Genomic DNA, 17,874 nt, shown 5'->3' with positions numbered 1-17,874 from the left:
ACAAATGAAAGTGTCCCGACGGGCTACCATATGGGATTTGTTTTTATAACTATTAATCTATCTTCTATATACTAATATTTGTGACTGTCGTTTGTCTGTCTGTCTGTTTGTCTGTCTGTTCGGGGTTGGCGGCTACACTAGGTCTGCCCCGAGTCTGAAATTTGGGGTATAGGGGTAGCTCGGACCGGGGAGTAACATAGGCCAGGTGGCGTTAGTCTACTACTTCCGGTTTCGGGGTTATGACCCCCGGGCGAAGCCGGGCATTCTTCTAGTAGATTTATATTCTTAAATTTAGTCATAGTCACACAGTACACTGCGGTCCTACTAATCACCGACAAGATCCGGTCATTGTTTGAAAGATTTCGGACGCCATTGACCAAAAATGTTCTTGTTGGTGATTAGTAGGACCCCTGTACCGTAATAGTATAGTGCAGGAGAACCGTACTGCACGCAAAACAAAACCGATGAGACAACCCTGCGGGCAAGACAAATTACACACATTGCAAGAAACAAACAACTAATATCAATTCAAGTAAATGGGTCAGGGGGTCACCCGTAAGCGTTCACTACGCCGTGCTGTCCCGGACCTGTAATGATACAGGGTTCACTCAAAATGAAAAAAAAACCAAATGATTTACAAGACCGTAACAGAAATAATGCGACAAGGCGGTCGTCTCTTGAATGGAAATAGGCTGCCAGTTGACCCCCCCCCCCCCCCCCTGCGCCCCGCCTTTTTGGAATTGGAGAAAAACACCGCGCCCGCCTCTTTGGAAATGGAGAAAAACAACACATATTTAAAGTTTATAAAAAAAACGGTAACCAATCTCTAGAAAATTGTTATTGCCCAATATTTCTCCTAAGCGGAAGAACAACATCCATCAATGTCATTTATTTGTCTCTTGAGTACGATTTTCAAACACACATATATCTATTTTTAATACGACGTATTGATAGTTAATCGTCATGGGGTTTCTCGGAATCTACCTAGAACACAGTCAAATCACAATATTTCGCTGGATACAGCTTGAAATGTGGAGATGAGTTTGGATATTATTATATTTAAATTATTTAAAGGTACATTCCTACCATAAAAGATTCTTTAGTGTTTCAAAACAGCGTTGCTATAGTATTTTATTTCCTTTATTTTATAACAGTGAAACATCGTATGTTCTAGTATTTATTACATCAATATTAAAATCAGTGAGACATAAATATTTCAGTTATTTAATAACGTTTATTATGACAATGTCCACAACATTTATATACGCGTATTGATTTAACATTTGGGGGTCGTTGAGGACAAGGTAACTTGTAATATTATACAATATAGTATACAATAAAATTTCTAGCGCCTATAATGTTTAACGCTTAGAGGTCTGTAGTAGATAGTAGTGGAAGGAAACCAGAGGACCCGGGGGAAACACACGCAGTTAGGGAGGCGATCCCACCTACCATACCCATTAAAGATTCAAGTCTCAATTTTGTCTTAGCAATTTGGCGTGGAAAACAGAGCTTGCAGACTGTGGCACTCAGAATTGAGAATTCCGGTTGTTTCTTCAGCTCAGTGTTGAATATTGTCTCGTAGTAAATGTAGAAAGACCGAATGTCTAATTGTAATGGCCATTGTATTCCTGCATCGATTTTGCTCTCTATTTTGTTAATTAAATTCTGAAATGTGCGCCAGTATAAACTGTTAAAACTCAAGCAATAGATCTCCATAGACATGTGTTCTCTTTAAATTTAATAAATCTCGAGAGGCCATTGTCAAGATAGAAGCGAATCCACACAGAAAGTAATAAATAAACTGACAATTAAAGGAAGACTTAGAAAGAATAAATACACGATCTTTCGTTGAGTGTGGCGGAACTAAACTGACAAGTTAGACAACGGTATTTATTCCTGGCTTAAAAGTCCATCAAAGCTCCAGCATTGATGGAACTAGGTAACTAGGTCACTGTATATCATTAACCTCATTTATAAGTAATTATATAATGACTAAACAACTGACCAAGAACTGACCAATACTGGAGTTGTCCTGTTTATAAGATTACCCCCTATTAACCAAACTAGCGTGGTATACAAAGGCAGCTTCCAATCTTTAATATATCGCCTTATAAACCGGGGTAATTGCTAAGTATAAAGTGCGTGAGGTCCTCATCGACTTTTACTTAACTGGCAGTTGCTGAGGGAAAAACTAACCAATAAATGAGCACGTTAAATCGATGCCAAGCTTCCGCAGAGTTCATCAGCATGTCAAAGAGCTCGTGCGATCTCCAGACATAACTACGTCATCGGTATGAAAAGATAAATATTAGAAAGCCGTGTTCAAGGACCTATGGGGAACAATCAGGGAGAAAAGTGCCAAAATTAGTCTATGATTTCTTGATTTACATGATGTGGCTGAAGAAATTACATTGCGCGAAGAAAACCAGACAATTAATTGGTGTCTATATGACTGTAGATAGATTATAGTAAATGTAGGGAATGTGTTTTAACGTCTCGTCAACACAATAATTATGGCATTATACATGGTATGATTGAGGAGGCGTTAAAATTAAAGTGTTTATATCCTGATAAATTGCAACCAGTTCTTCAATTTGTATCATTTATTTAAATCATTTAGATTTCCCATATATTTTCTTTCGGTCTCAAAACCGAACAAGCCATGTCTTCTGTTAAATGTGCTGTTGTCCCAAAGAATCCCGGGCTCTATATTTAAAATGGTTGTGCTTACCCATGTCAAAGGTGCCAGAAAAATGCCATGGATTATCTTCAGCATCAGAATCAAATCCATTGATATCACCAAAATATCCTGAAAAAAATATCAAAAATATGAATAAATAGGTCAAGCCAAAGATTTTGCTAGTGTACGAAATTCAGGAAAACAAATAAACCACAGGTTCGAAACAAAATGACAAATAGTAGGGCTGTCAACTCTATCACTTTATACTAACTTAAAGGTAAGAATCAGACAATTAAGATTTGGGACGTGGCATCTTATAATCTAGACTTTAAATTACAAATTCGTGACCTCAACAACAAACCTTAATACATTTTATTAATTCTAGAAAAATCTTGCTTAGTGTTTCGTACATCACACTCAAGCCGAAGCACTCGCATGGCTTTTGAACTTCGGGATAATATTTATTTGCATGGGCTACATAGGTCCATTTTTTAAAACAGGCATTATGTAACATTTTGATACAAAGCTGGTTGTTCTTGCTATAATACATCAAAAATATATATAATGAATATATTGAAAATTTCAGTCAAATTAATTTATTATGAACGAAGTTATGAATGTTTGAAGTTTTGACAAGAAATAACCTAAATTGTGCTCGACGATTGCCAATTCATTTTATCGGTTGACAAGTACCATGGCCACGATAACAAACGAAGTCCGTGTTTTCAGTCATTTAAAATCACCCTCACCGGCAGTGCCACCGTATTATTGTTTAACGTAGATATGGCTGTCATTGTCTAATCCACTCAACAGCTAAGCCCTACAATGGCCTATAGAATTGATATGGGTTTGTCATGTGAATAAATGACGCCAGAAAAAGGACTTGCAACGGGGCTTAAAAGAAATGAAATGAAATGTGGTTTAACGTGCTCTGACTGGGCTAATGAAGACGGTGGTCTTTAAATATATATAACCATTTTAAAACAGAGCGTGTATAGAATGTATTGTTACTATATAGACGATTTATGTGTGTTTTGTGTGGGTTGAATAAATCATCGCATTTCTTTAGCGTAGACAATTTTGTCACATTATTTGCTTGAGGCACGCGACCGAAGTCATTGGCATTTTCCTGTTTACTGGTTTCCAGTTACCATGACACTAGCGCAGCTTGTGTTTAACTATATAACACTATAAAAATCCTAAATTATGAAAAACAAATATAAAATAAAGTTGATAACTTGAAAAACAAATATTCTAGGTATTGCACTCGATAAAGAGCATGTCATCGAGACTATGTCTGACCTGCGACGAATAGGGCACCAATTAATAATACCACAATCATTCCTAGTAGAACTTCTTCTCTTTTACTGGAAGACCGAAACCACCGTGATCATTTCTTCAGCGTCGCTCATCGGCAGTTCGCCATTTTAAAAAACAGTCTATCAGTATTCCCATGTTACAGACGGCAACTCTGCGTGTTTAGCAAGATCTGACCTACGAGGAAGACCAGTCCAGTACGGCGTAAGTGCCGATTCCCCTTAGTATGTTTCATACTGTCTTAGTCCTTAGTCAAGTTGCAACCGTTAAGGTATGCGGCGTCGGTGGCAGACTCAGCCTGTTCTCACACTCTTCTACGACGTGCCTGCGTCTCACTGAACCACTTGCGCGCGAGCCACCCCGAGCGGCAAATCTCAGTCAATCACTCATCGTAGCTGTGTCCCATGGCGTTTTAAGAAATCGATTTTACGTTGCCAACGACCATCTAGCTTACCAGCATGGACACTGACCAGAGATCGGATTTCTTGTCAAGCTTTGCGAGCTGAAGTCGGACTTGTGGTCCTAATCCTTGCTGATCGTTTGTCAGATCCACAGGCGCTGCTAGACAAACTGGGTCACGACATAGCAGGCGACAAAAATATATAAATATGCGCCTATAAACATCGATTTTATCAACATAGTAAGGGTTATGATGAAAATACGTAGGATTGTGAAATCAATAATTCTAAGCGTTATTTAAGGCACCATCATTATCTAAATAATTCTATTTTACAATATCAGAGATCTGTCATCAACGCCCGCAGCACCAACAGTTCCTTATTTATCTAAATATTACTAAAAATGGGGTTTTAAACTCACGCAACACACCAATTTGTGCGTCAATAATTTGAGTTGTATTTTTAATTGTCTACTAAACACGTCATCACCATTTATGGAAATAGTGAACAATACTGCTCCAATACCGGATTCTATCGTGATAAATAATGAGTCGAATGGTGGTCGCAAACAAAAAAGTGGGATTTCAATTGGTATCAATGTAATGAAATTCGTGTTATAATCGGATATTCTGATTGATGAAGGACGCACTTAGGGATATTTAGACGGGTTTAACAATATGGTATGTTTTGGAAGATCAGAATTCCGCTCTATTTAATTATATTTCATTCAATTGATGCGACTTAGAATCGAAATTAAAGAAATTTGTTTCCACCACTCAGTTCGTCTAACTAACCGACATTTTGCCTGTTCTCGTTTCAGGCGCTTATATAATTTATCTATACTGAACTTTTATACTACATCATATTTGAAATGGATTTTAAGCAGAATCATAAAACTCCATTTTCAGAGACAATTTATGAGAGGAATCAAGTCAGTCCCTTTGACTATGATCTGAAAGTATTATTAATCAATATGGTGTCATCAAGACCAGATAGCCCAAGGAAGCGATAACAATCTGGAAAACAGACATTATTAAATTAATCAGAAGAGTCCATGGCTAACTGATTTATACAAGGTCATTACTGTCATTAGATTATCGTTAATTGGACCGTAAAGTCACTTTTCTCAATATGGAGCAAACCAAAATGGCCGAAGTTTGAGTTAACCAATTACGACGAGTGCTGTACAGGAAAAAATCAACGGTTCTCCTCTATATGATTTTAAAAGAGAACATTTATGTTTTCAATAATTGCTTCCCTACGCTATTAAGCTCTCCGCATTTGCAATACTTATAGTGTGTTGTACTTGTCGCCAATAATGGTTTCCATTGATGACTCTCCTCTTCTTATAGTGACACCAATGCAAGACAAATTGACGTGTTTCAAGTTCTCGGATACAAAAACTTCATTCACATGGGTTTTTTATTCGTTGTATTTCTTGCTCTGAAATGTCAACCTTTAAAACAAATAATGATACATTGTGATTAGAGTTACATACCCTGTAAGAATCGGCTCATCGACGACGTCACAGATATATCCGATAACGATTTTCCTGTATTAGTTTTTAAGGTGGGGTCAGCCCCACAGGCGATCAACAACCTGACAATTTCAATATGGTTGGATTCCACAGCATCATGGATAGGTCTAAAATATATAAAAAAAAAGATAATTTAAACAACATTCTGACTAAAATACAGATCTATATTTCGTTCGGTTTTTTATACTTGCGATGGCCCACACTACATGAAGATCTGACCGATTGTACTGGAAGGTCGAGTCAGGGGTCGTAAGAGCGGCTTTTGACCCTATGACGCCAGACATTGATTAATCAACCAGTGTTGACGTTTCTAGTGGTTTACCCACAGTTCCGTGCATCGCAAGCCAAGAACTCGTCGTAAAAGACCGTTTCATTGGCTAATCCCTCACTTCAACTCTTCCAGATCCTAGTGTAGTAAAGACAAGTAAAACAAGAGAGACAAACTAGGTCATTTCGGGACTAAAATATGGTTCTATTTTATTTCAATAATTTGCTTGCGCATAGGGGTCTTTAGCAGTGGGAGGCAAACCGGAGGACCCAGAGAAAACCCACTCCTTGTCACGTACAACCGGAGAATCGAAACCACACCAGTTGCTCAATGACAGACCTTATGATGCACCGCGCATGCGTTAATCATTTGGCCAGCCAACCTCTGTAGCACCATGAGCCTTCTGTCTGACGTGGAGAGCGTCTATGGGAAACCGGTCGCCACATCCTACGTACGACCCATGCATCTTTTCTGTAGCCTTGTGATCGTCTAGAATTTGTCTCTAGCTGTCTTTACTTCTGCTTCACGTTGTGTATTTACTTCTTCCAGTTTCTTAAGACGTTTGTCTTACCAGGAATAATAATGCATAGTTCGCTTCTAAATTTTATATAGCATATAACTGAATACAGGTATACAAGCATAGCACAAATTACAATACTATATAGCTAAAACCACTTCTCCACCCTATCCAGCCTCTCGGCTGTCTAGGAACTCAGATGTACCCTCGATCTCTGGAATCTAATGCAAGTCTGACTTACAACTTTACTATGATTTATTTTATAAGACTCCTGCAGATCACGCAGAGAAAGCCTGTTCATGGCCCTGAACCTGTGCAATTAACGACATGATTGGTTACTTTAAACCAAATGATGCAATTAGAATAATTCCACTCACGTGTAATTCTGGTGGTAAATGAGTGACATATGTTTTCGATAAATAGCTCTTTTTTATGTGTCAACTGTCAATTACAGACTAAGTTGATTTAAGTATTTTAAGTACATATCACATATTATGCGAATATGTTATTTCTCGAGCAAAAATTCTACTAAAAGTATTACACCTCACTAAGACAAAATAAGGAATTCACATTAAAAATATTCGGGCAATTACACCCAGCCCCCCCCCCCCGGAGTTAACATGGGCTTGTCATGTGAATAAATGAAGCCAGAAAAAGGATTTGCAATAATGCATATAAGTATTGAAGTGAGCATCGAAACAACCCATTATCGTTTTTCAGGCAATGTAACAATGTAAAAAAAATATTACACAAAAACCCATAATAAATCCACCAAGACGACTCACGTGTTGACAACAACATGAAAGACATAAATCTTTGAAATCATGTGAATATGGAGGCGTTTTCATAAACTAACGCAATAACCTGAGATATAGATATTTATCTTCCTAACTGCTTTAATTAAAGCCCCGTAGGATTACATAATCACCATTGACACCAACTTGATTAGAGCCACATCAATGTCAATTAAATAAATAAAAACATACATAACTGAAAACTAAAGAACTTTTGACCTTTTGTTAAACTATGTCGCCTGTAGTACCAAATAAGAATAGGGTCGTTGTTCTGACGTAACTACAATAGCTATGTGCTGCTTGAAAAGGTCTACCCAATTTAAAACTTGGAATCGAGCCAAGTCTTTTAACTATCGTGCCTCGATCATCGGCGAATACATGCACAGAAAGTAGGCCAAGTCTGTCGCTTCCGAGTCACAAATCAATACGGTAACTAAGTTGAATAAGCCCTACAAGTTCTCTGCTTAATACTTTGAACGTAAAATGTCAGGCGAACAATCGATACATTTTCCATTTCAATTCGTCTGGTTTTATAAGAAACCCAATTAACCTAAGTTCACAGAGGAGAAAAATACGGGCCTTGAGAGAAAATAAAATCATGGGCGATTAAGTCCACTTTAGAAATTGATGACACGATTGTCAAATATACTCTCTTAATCACGCCATTAATTCTTGATATATTGCTGAATCTAGTCAAACATACAAACTACGAAACGGTCTCCGGTATCGAGAAGGAGACAGCCTAAATGAAAACCCCACGTGACAAACGGTCGTTAGTGTCAAGCGGACTCAAGCCGGAAGTTAATTCTAGTGCTCTGGTGTGAAAGCCGGGACTTGAGAGCACGGCCCAATATAATGTATTTTACTGTAAAAATCGTGTCTTAATACGTGACAATAAGCACTGTAATCTTTAATCAATTAGATACAGGGATAGTAACATGGCCATCTAGCCTACTCATCTTGGTCTTCTTCTTGTTTTTGGAGGCGAAGCTTTTTAAATAATGCCCATGGCTCCCTCAATCAGGTACGATCGACGTGAAACTTGGAAACTTGACGTGTGTTCCTAGTACAATTATTGCGTATCCATTTTTGATATGACGTCACAATTCCACGATGGCGGCGGTGGCGTTATGCTCGGTTCCTGGTCCATAGTACGCTCGAAAATTGCATGATCTAACTTAGTACGAGAAACTATATTTTTCACTTCGAATGATTTCATATTTCAATTAAATCAAAATAAATGGAATCTATAAATATCCTTAGATACACAATTCTCTTAATTACCGTTTACGAAAGTTCTACAACACGTTTAATCTGTAGTAAATGTCAAGGGTCACCTCAACCTGTTCCCACAAATGAGATTAAAATAGCTATACGCAACCAGTATTATCTTCCACTAAAACCTATCACTCACGATAAATAAACCCCCGAGCCATAAAAATGATATAGCTCTAATCTGATTCGACAGGCTGATCAAAACCAGACCATCACCCTCATACCCCGTGATGCAAGATGTATTATGCTGCCAATGAACTAGGAATGCTTACTAAAAGCTTACTAAAACCTCCTGGCAAGTCAGTGCTTGGTGATATGTTCCGTTCATTCGGTACATCGAGTATTTGTTGGGTGCAATGTAAATCACCACAAATATTTCTTAGCTGAACTGGGTGCAGTTTTGGACCGAATTCAGTATCTGGCCACCATTGTTTCCCTGCCATATTACGTTACTCCCACCCCTTGATATGTATTATAAGTAATGGAGACATTTTGGTATCTATAGCCGATATGTAATGCCTACAAAAGACATACATCTGCTTTATTGGTTACTATTACTCTTCAACTTCGATGAAGAATATCAACGAAGTCGATAAAACAGAATGCATTATGTGGAGTTAATATTATATATACAATTTTAACTAACCTAATGTCATCATGTGATGACGCATTGACGTCTGCACCATGCTCCAGAAGACTTCGTACCACGTTCAATTTTCCTACTACACATGCCTCGTGTAAAGCAGAATATCCAGCATTATCTCGAGCATTCACATCAACTGTTCCACTTTTTAAATAATATAAGATTGCCTCCTGCAAAAACAGTAAATAAGAATTGGTAAGTCTATAAACAATATCGTATACACACCAGAATCATGAAGGATAAAGGTTTATCCAGTGGGCACAGAGGGTTGTCCAAATAATTAAATATCCTAATCAATTCTTGAGTGCGGTTTGTTACAGCAGTGAATATTTGCTCACAAAGCGCAATCCGTCTTTTTGTTCTTCTTCCAGACGACTTTCTTCGCAAAAAAATTAAGCTCAGCAAATTAAATTACCACAAACATGTCACTTCGCACGACTGTTCCTGTGACAATGTCGCATCCGTTGACGGACTTCGATTTTTTATATGACGTCACAATTCCGAGATTGCGGGCACGTTCTGTTCCTTGCCCCGAGTTCACAAAGCATTCTCAGACTTAAGAATTTACTCAATTTTCAATCACTCTTCTATGAGAAATATCTTTGATCCAGAAACACAAAACTAAAGTCTGAAAATGCTTTGTGAACTCGCGGATCGGGACCCGGTCTATATAGTATTATAGGACTTCTTTTAAAGGGCCATTTTCACTTTCAAGTGATATGAATGCATAACCGGGCTGCGATCTACTGTTGAAACAGAATTTACAACTTCAAAGTCTGTAGTGCCGCCACTTTATCCCATGGCTATAAACAGTAAGGTCTATGAGATAACGAAACAATAATAGATTAAAGTAGCTAAGTCTCTAACTCAATATCATCCAAAATCTTCAACATTGAAAACACGATTTATTTGTCAAATTAAATCAACATTGATGTTGTGATCTTACCGGAAAAAGATGGGCTTTTGATATCCAATATTTAAGACAAAATAAACATTTTACCATTGGTACACGAATCGTGTACCATAATGCGCTTCAGCCCCAGTTGTATCAAGAGACTCGAGGGACGAGGCTAGACACATTGCACCAAATCAAACGGCGTATGTAGACTGGAATAACCAGACGCTAGAAATTTGCCCTCGCTTGAGACTGCTGGCTTATTTCGCCGAACAAAACTGATTTCAAATTGGAGTAAAAACGGAAACCATTGAATGTAAATCAGTTTATATACATTCATATTACAGTATTATATGCGTTGCGACCCACTTTTGTCAATTTCTAGGTCCCAAATGTTAGCGATTTAGCTCCTTTAATACTAATACCTTAGTTAAAAGGTATCTTAGTTAAAATTTCGTGAAACAGACCCCTTGTTACTAAATAGTTAAAACAAACAACAGTCATTGTAAACATTACGTGTCCCTTTAACAAGCCAGCTGAGGTGATTAATGATTTAAAGGGAAATTATTCCAAGAAAACAGGATACCATTAATAGCAAAACAATGAATTGTCACGGTATAATGTCACTGGATTAATAAGAAAGTGGTATCTGCTCAATATCCAATTACGGTATAATATTGCTGCTCCGGACGGCAGCTACGGGTTTAGGTTGTGCGCTGGGTTAGTCGCAAAATGACAACTGCCTAATTCAAATTGCACCAGAAAACTAACTTTCTGTATTAACAATAACTTTTGGAAGTCCGAAATAATGCAATCTGATTAAAATACAGATCTATATTTCGTTTCGTTTTTTATACTTTCGATGGCCTACACTACATGACAAATAAAACGAAATTTTGAACTATAAAAAAACGAAACGAAACGAAATAGGATCTGTGTTTTAATTAGATTGGGAATAATATAATATCAACTACACTACTCCGAATGTCTGAATTTAGAAAAGTAGTACTCCATTAAGTACATGTCATTAAAGTCCTGCTTTAAAAACAGTTTCAAGGAGATACGAGGAAGCTATTTATCTTAATAATAAATCAAACCTGGGGCTATAAATAACATTACAAAACATCGCTGGTAAATAAAATTAACTGGTAGTAGATCCATGGAAGCCTATTTAGACTATTTGTGTCTATTTTAAGGTAGAATGGTCAATGTTATGTTTTATCTGAAGACAGTAAACATGACTATAATTGATTACCCTCGAGACACTGTTATTAAAGTCAGCTAGCAAGAAACAAAAACACACTTCTCCCATTGTGTCTTTACTTTTCTTATGCGATGAATATAAATGTAGGCCCTATTGATAATATGTATTGTATAACAAAATAGTCTAAAAACTTGTCTCTACCTTGTTATATTTTCAAAGAAAGGAAAGGGATTGGAGTCTAATTTTGTCCAGGCAGTGGCGTTTCCGCCTACTCTTCTTACAGGAATTATTTTGCTTGCACGCCAACGTTTACTGTGGCGGACCTAGGATTTTCGTTCCCTTGGCAACACTTGTCAGCACCACATCCTTTACCTCGAATTCTATTTGGAAAACGTCGGGACTAGAATCCGAGATATTTTTGACGAGACATCAGCGCCCTTACCGCTCGATTACCGCGGTCCCTTTTGTTTCACGTTTCAGCACGCTGATTATATACATGTACCTGTACATTAATAAATAACGTATTTTGTACTGTAACGATTATCAATAAAATTTAACGAAGCTACAAATTCCCCAGTGATTAAGTCTTGGCAGTGATTAAGTTTTTCTATGACGATTCTTCATAATGAGCCGCACTGAAGGAAACAATCGGTGCAAATCTATTACTTAGTAAAGACAAAACCTCTATAGGTTTTATTTCAATGCTAGGCTAATTGACTTTTAGAGCTGATATTTTAACCGGTTGTATTTGTTTTCAGGTTAGTTATCGGGAGTCGCTATTAATCGATAACCTAGAAAGGAAAAAATCTACCATTATGTTTTCAGGATACCAGTACACTGCATTAAATGTATGAAATGAAATGAAATGCTGTTTAACGTTCTACTGTTCTGCTCCGATTGGGCTAATGAAAACAGTCGTTGTTTCTCCCCCGACCCTCCGTCCTACACTACTGACAAGGGGGGACCACACCGGAAATTCCAGATGAACTTTCTAGGCCAATGCAGGCACCGACGTCTTACTCGATGCTCCCATTAAACGTACGAGTTCAGATGTCCTAAGAGACCATTCTGTTAGATATATCATGAGATGAAATATAGTATTGATATATCTTATCAATGTAAACTAATCTATCACATTAGACAAGACAAAAACTTGATAATTCGGGTTACATAATATTCCCATAGGGTGGGGTCCGAATACGTCATTCTTCACGCTGTGGTATTTTCGTTTTTTAAAGAGATTTTTCAGTGCATATACACTATTCTTTTTCTAATTAACATACAGCCTATGTTTCCTCTTTCTTTGATTATGATTAAGTGAACGTTAAAGTGGATATATATACATGTATACACTGTGCTCAAACGGTACATCTTAAATAATTCATTTTGACAATCTTGCAGTAAGTGCAGGAGGACCGCACTACACGCAAACAAAACCAAAAAGACAAACCCGAAGACAGGACACAAACTGTACAGACATTGCAAACAATAAACAAATATGCGGTCGTTTCAAATTATGTGTACCACGCCGGATGGCAGTATTCGTTGAATTTTCGCCGAATTTCGGTTATTTGTGGACCTCTATTGATTTATGCCAATGTATAAAAGAGGTCATTGGTTTCACATGCCCCCTCCCCACTATGCTGTTTAGTCAATCCAATATGTTTTAACAATTAGCGAATACCGTGTTCGATCCCGGTGTAGGTGGGGGCCTGGCAACGGACAACGTATAGTTTTTGGGAAAGTACGAAAAACCGAGGTGCCGTGTACACATAGATGTGCAAGTAAAAGAATCAGTGAAACCATGTTCGAGCCCGGTGTAGGCCGGTGGCCTGGCAACGGACAACGTATAGATTTTCGGAATGGACGATAAACCGAGGTCCCGTGTACACATAGATGTGCACGTAAAAGAACCCTTTACATTTGGGATTCGAGACGTGTCCCTGTATGACGTATGTCCGTCTTCATTAGCCCAGTCGGTGCAGAACAGTAGGACGTTAAACCCTATTTTATTTCTCATCAAAACATCGCATAAGGTTGTTAGCGGTCCAAAATTGGATTCTCATTAGGATCATTATAATCAAAAACTGGATTTTCATTAGGGTCATCATTATCGTGTATCCAGTCTTGATAGTTTCATAGGCGTATTCTCGATCTAAACTATAACTAATCGACCTTGTTGACGAGAGGCGTTCATTTTATTTCCACTGCGAATACCTTTGGTTTCTTCACCTTTAAAATTTTAAACATGTGTACAACACAATGGTGTTTTTTTTTATAAAAGTCCATGACGTACATTTTATTCGTTTTATTAAACGCTTTATTATCACTTCGATCAGCCATTCAGCCATTACAAAAGAGTCGTACATATAAATGACATTTTCAATTGAATTCTTCATCATAGCTCATTTTTTAAAAGCCGATATTGTTTAGCTATTAATATCAAATTGCTTACGCAGGCGTTTCAAACTAAAATAAAAAAATATCGCGTGGTGTGGCAGCTTAACGAGAGCGTAAGTTGGAGCTAATCAGCGAATGGCGGGTGGTTTCGGGGTCAAGACACCTACGTATATTATTCGCACATATCTGTGAGCTCACCAGTGGGCTAAAACAGTATTAGCTAGGCGCGGCAACTAAAGTAAATAATTTTGGCGACATTGACCTTACCGACATTGACAATGTGTAAACGAGCACGTAGTGTAAACATTACACGGCGTGCTGGTTTACCTAGCTATCTGACGTTTTAAAGCGACGATGTCGGGTTTTAAAGGGACGACGTCGGGCTGTGAAGGTGCGGTGTCGGGCTTTAAAGGGAATGCGTTGGGCTTTGTTTAATGTTCAGCTGATTTGCGTACAAACGAATCGGAATAATTGAATGTTCACGGTACATTTTACGCTCATTTCCAAAGAATTACGCTCACAAAAGAGGCAATAGATCACGCAGGCACACATGTAAAATATACATTTTCAAGACAAATCGTCGGAAAATCGCTTCCAGTGGGAAAATATTCGGGTTTGGGCGCGGGGGGGGGGGGGGTGCATTGCACTAAGCCAAAAAACGTTGTCGGTGGTTTTTCCTGGACTGTGTCGGCGGCTATTTTTAGGGCATCTCATAGGTTTTACGTTTGATATACAACCATTTTCCTAATTTCATTATATATATTTATTTATCAACCAAATGCAATAATATGTCTGTCGACCGTCTCTTTAAGCTGGAGATAGCGCATTATCATTCAGCTCTCGGTTTACACCAGAACACGAGTAGAAAATAAATTCGTAAAAAAAAAAAAACAGACTAATATAAACTCGTGATAAGCATTACAGTAACGCTAACAGCTGCGTAAAAAATATCACCTTTATATGAAAGCTTCAGAAAAATATAGATTACATTTATATCCAGTTACAGAAATATCATTAACTTTAAAGGCAATAATATATTTTGTTTGGGGTATATGAAAGTCACCTTATTCCATCGTATGAACATCGTTTGTTCAATAAATCAAGTATTAATTTTGACACGACAATGTCAGTTTCTCAGAACCACGAAAATTGATCGGTTACAACAAGACGGCCGACAGGGCTGCATTTAAAACCGGATTTTGACTGACGGCAACTAGTCTAAGACAGTTTTTAAAGAGTCGCACAAGCCAATGGGAACTGATCTGACAAGTCGCGTGATACTAAAGCACATCGGAAGACTTATATGGCTAAAATAAACTATACTAGAAAACAGCTGCTAATATATTTGGGCGACGTTTCGAAGAGTATTCTTTCTTTCAACTATGACTGAAGTAACTTGGACAGACGTTGGTGACATATGAGCGCCGTTACGATCCCGACCAACCAGTTTTTACCCTATCTCTGGCCGTAAGAGACATACTCTAAATGGTAACCTTGGTATGGTGGATCATCCATGTCACCATCCACTATAAGAATTCTAGCAATGGTGAACTAAGCATTATAACTATAACCGATATTTGAATACCGCCCGTGTTGTTGGTTTACGGCCATAAACAACTTGTATCTTACAGGCGTACCTTTAACCTTTAAGCTAGGTAAATTGATCACAGACGTCGTGTTATTTCTTTGTCGGCGAATTATTACACTTGATTAACTCCACTGCCAATAATATGATGTTAGAAGATTGAAGCTTAAAGTGGAGATCTTAAGAAGAAAAAAAAAGGTAGCGATGTATTTTAGAAATGTCCAAAGTACTTACATTTTTTTAAAACAAAAATCAGATAATTCTGTACAGTGATCGCGATAAATAGTGGACGATGGGCGGACCGACGGCAAGATAGGACTTGAATTTCTATGTGGGCTTAAGAAAAACTTTCTCAAAAACAAGCAGTGAGCCGTGGTTTTAAACTGGTTTATTTGCCCCATGCTTGGGTTCAGACGACAAAGTTAGGCTGGTTAAATGATCGTCGATGTTTTTTAACCACAGTAATTAAGTTAAGTCTCTGGGCGGAATATTGTACTAACAATTAAATGTATGTGCCATTAGGTTTGTGTATAGAACCGCAAATCTGATCAAATTGTAAATGATGAGGTCTAGACACGTGGGCGTTTCTCGCGTGAACAAATACCATGTATTAAAAGAAGGGTAATTATTTTTATATACGAGTCAAAAATAATCAGTGTTCAACCTTGTCTTCAAGACTAGCTATCATACGTCATGTTCTTACTATGGTACACGAGGCCCGTGTCACTTTAAACATTTTGATTTTAATACTGTCGGTTTTAATATTCTTATCATGCAGCTTTAAACATCCTGGTTTATTCTAATTTTGTTGGCTTATTTATTGTTAAAACTTTAAATATTGTTTTTTTGAAATATTTTGTTCCACTTTAAAATTCTTATTCTTTTTAACTGATTTTATAGTGTCCCTTTAACCACCTTGTGTTCTTGGCTGGTATTATTGGTTCCTTTTTAAGCATTCTGATTTTGCTGGCTTATTCTACTTTTAGTTCCACTTTAAACAATCATGTTTTGTCGACAGACATTATACTGTCACTTTAAATAAACATACTTATTTTGCTTACAATCATTATACTGCCACTTTAAATAATCTTGTTTCGCTAACTGGTTTTATACTGCCACTTTAAACAATCGTTTATTGTTAACCGGTTTTATGCGGTCGCTTTAAACATTTTTGTTCCCTTCACTGATTTAGGTTAAAGGTTATAATATCGACTAGTATTACAGCGTATTGTTAGTACAGCTTCAATAATATATATTATCTACATAGTAAATAGGTCAAATGTATCATACGCTAGAACGAGTTTTCTTATTTACGTATATTACGTTCACGAGGAAGACCTTACCAGTGTTTCATACGAGCAGTAAATATTTGTTTTATTTACGAAAAATTTAACACACGTACATATATGTAAATATAGCATTCCCATCTGCTACGTATTTGCAAATTCACAGTATGTTGAATCACAAGCCGGAAGAATGGTTAACAATACCAATTTTAATAACGACAAATATAAATAGATTGGGAACAAGTCTACCAAACATATACAAAACTATTTCTAAAAAAAGGTTGCCAGGGTAGGAAACACACGTACACTACAGATGCGTCACCGGGCCGTCGATAAACCTATTAAGATTGCAAATAAATAAAGTTAATTTGCTAGACTACGAAACACAAGCCCTTTAGCAGCTAAGTCGTCCGAATAGTCAACAAAGGTTTTTGCATATTTATTCAGTTGTATGTAATTGGAAATCCATAGATGTCTTGGTCGCATGAATTTCAAAACAATCGGATCATAACGGTAGGTAGCCTGAATAGTGTCCATAGGCAATAGTGGAAGATGGGCGGGATTAAGGATCGTGAGCATCAGATCATAAGATCTGTCAATGAGTCATTCTATTCCAAGCTTGTACGTGACAAAGAGTGGGATCGCCTGTCCTACCTCGTGAGTTTTCTCCGGTTTCCTCCCACAGCTAAAGACCCCTACACGCAAGCGTTAAACCCCCGTTCTCTCTCTGGCCACTTTTATATATCGATATATTAATATATAAATGACTCGATAACAAATGTAATCTCTAGGGTGTTCACAAGGAATCCAGGACGTTGGGAGAACGCATCGTGGCGACTTCAATATGGTCTTATAAAATGACTGAGTTTACCTTTAATTAGTTTATATGTCAGAGGATGTAAGTATTCGTAAACATTAATTACACTGCTCGTGAAGCTTCGTTATTATTGGTGGGAATATTGAATTACGATAAACATCATTTGGACTATCATTATAACCAGGAAGTCATTTAATGTTCTTAATATAGATATTCAATTATAGAATTCATTATAACGCAGGCTCTTGTCATCTT

The 17,874-nt window shown here is 37.4% G+C and overlaps 1 protein-coding gene across 4 annotated transcripts in view; it reads right to left on the bottom strand.

Annotated features, from left to right (window-relative positions):
• The window catches only part of LOC126819267 (uncharacterized), a 56,694-nt gene that overhangs the window by 3,868 nt on the left and 34,952 nt on the right, over nucleotides 1–17,874 (bottom strand). For all 4 annotated transcript variants that reach the window (XM_050547219.2, XM_050547239.2, XM_056099275.1 and 1 more), the window contains exons 8-10: nucleotides 9,436–9,602; nucleotides 5,897–6,042; nucleotides 2,735–2,812 (exon numbers count right to left, since the gene is read on the bottom strand). In XM_050547219.2, the coding sequence (XP_050403176.1) occupies nucleotides 2,735–2,812; nucleotides 5,897–6,042; nucleotides 9,436–9,602 (391 nt within the window). The remainder of the gene's footprint in view (nucleotides 1–2,734; nucleotides 2,813–5,896; nucleotides 6,043–9,435; nucleotides 9,603–17,874) is intronic.

This window comes from Patella vulgata, chromosome 1, assembly GCF_932274485.2.
Source record: "Patella vulgata chromosome 1, xgPatVulg1.2, whole genome shotgun sequence".
NCBI classification, from domain to species: Eukaryota; Metazoa; Mollusca; class Gastropoda; family Patellidae; genus Patella; species Patella vulgata.
The sequence above is the reverse complement of the archived record's forward strand: the minus strand, read 5'-3'. Positions and strand labels throughout refer to the sequence as shown.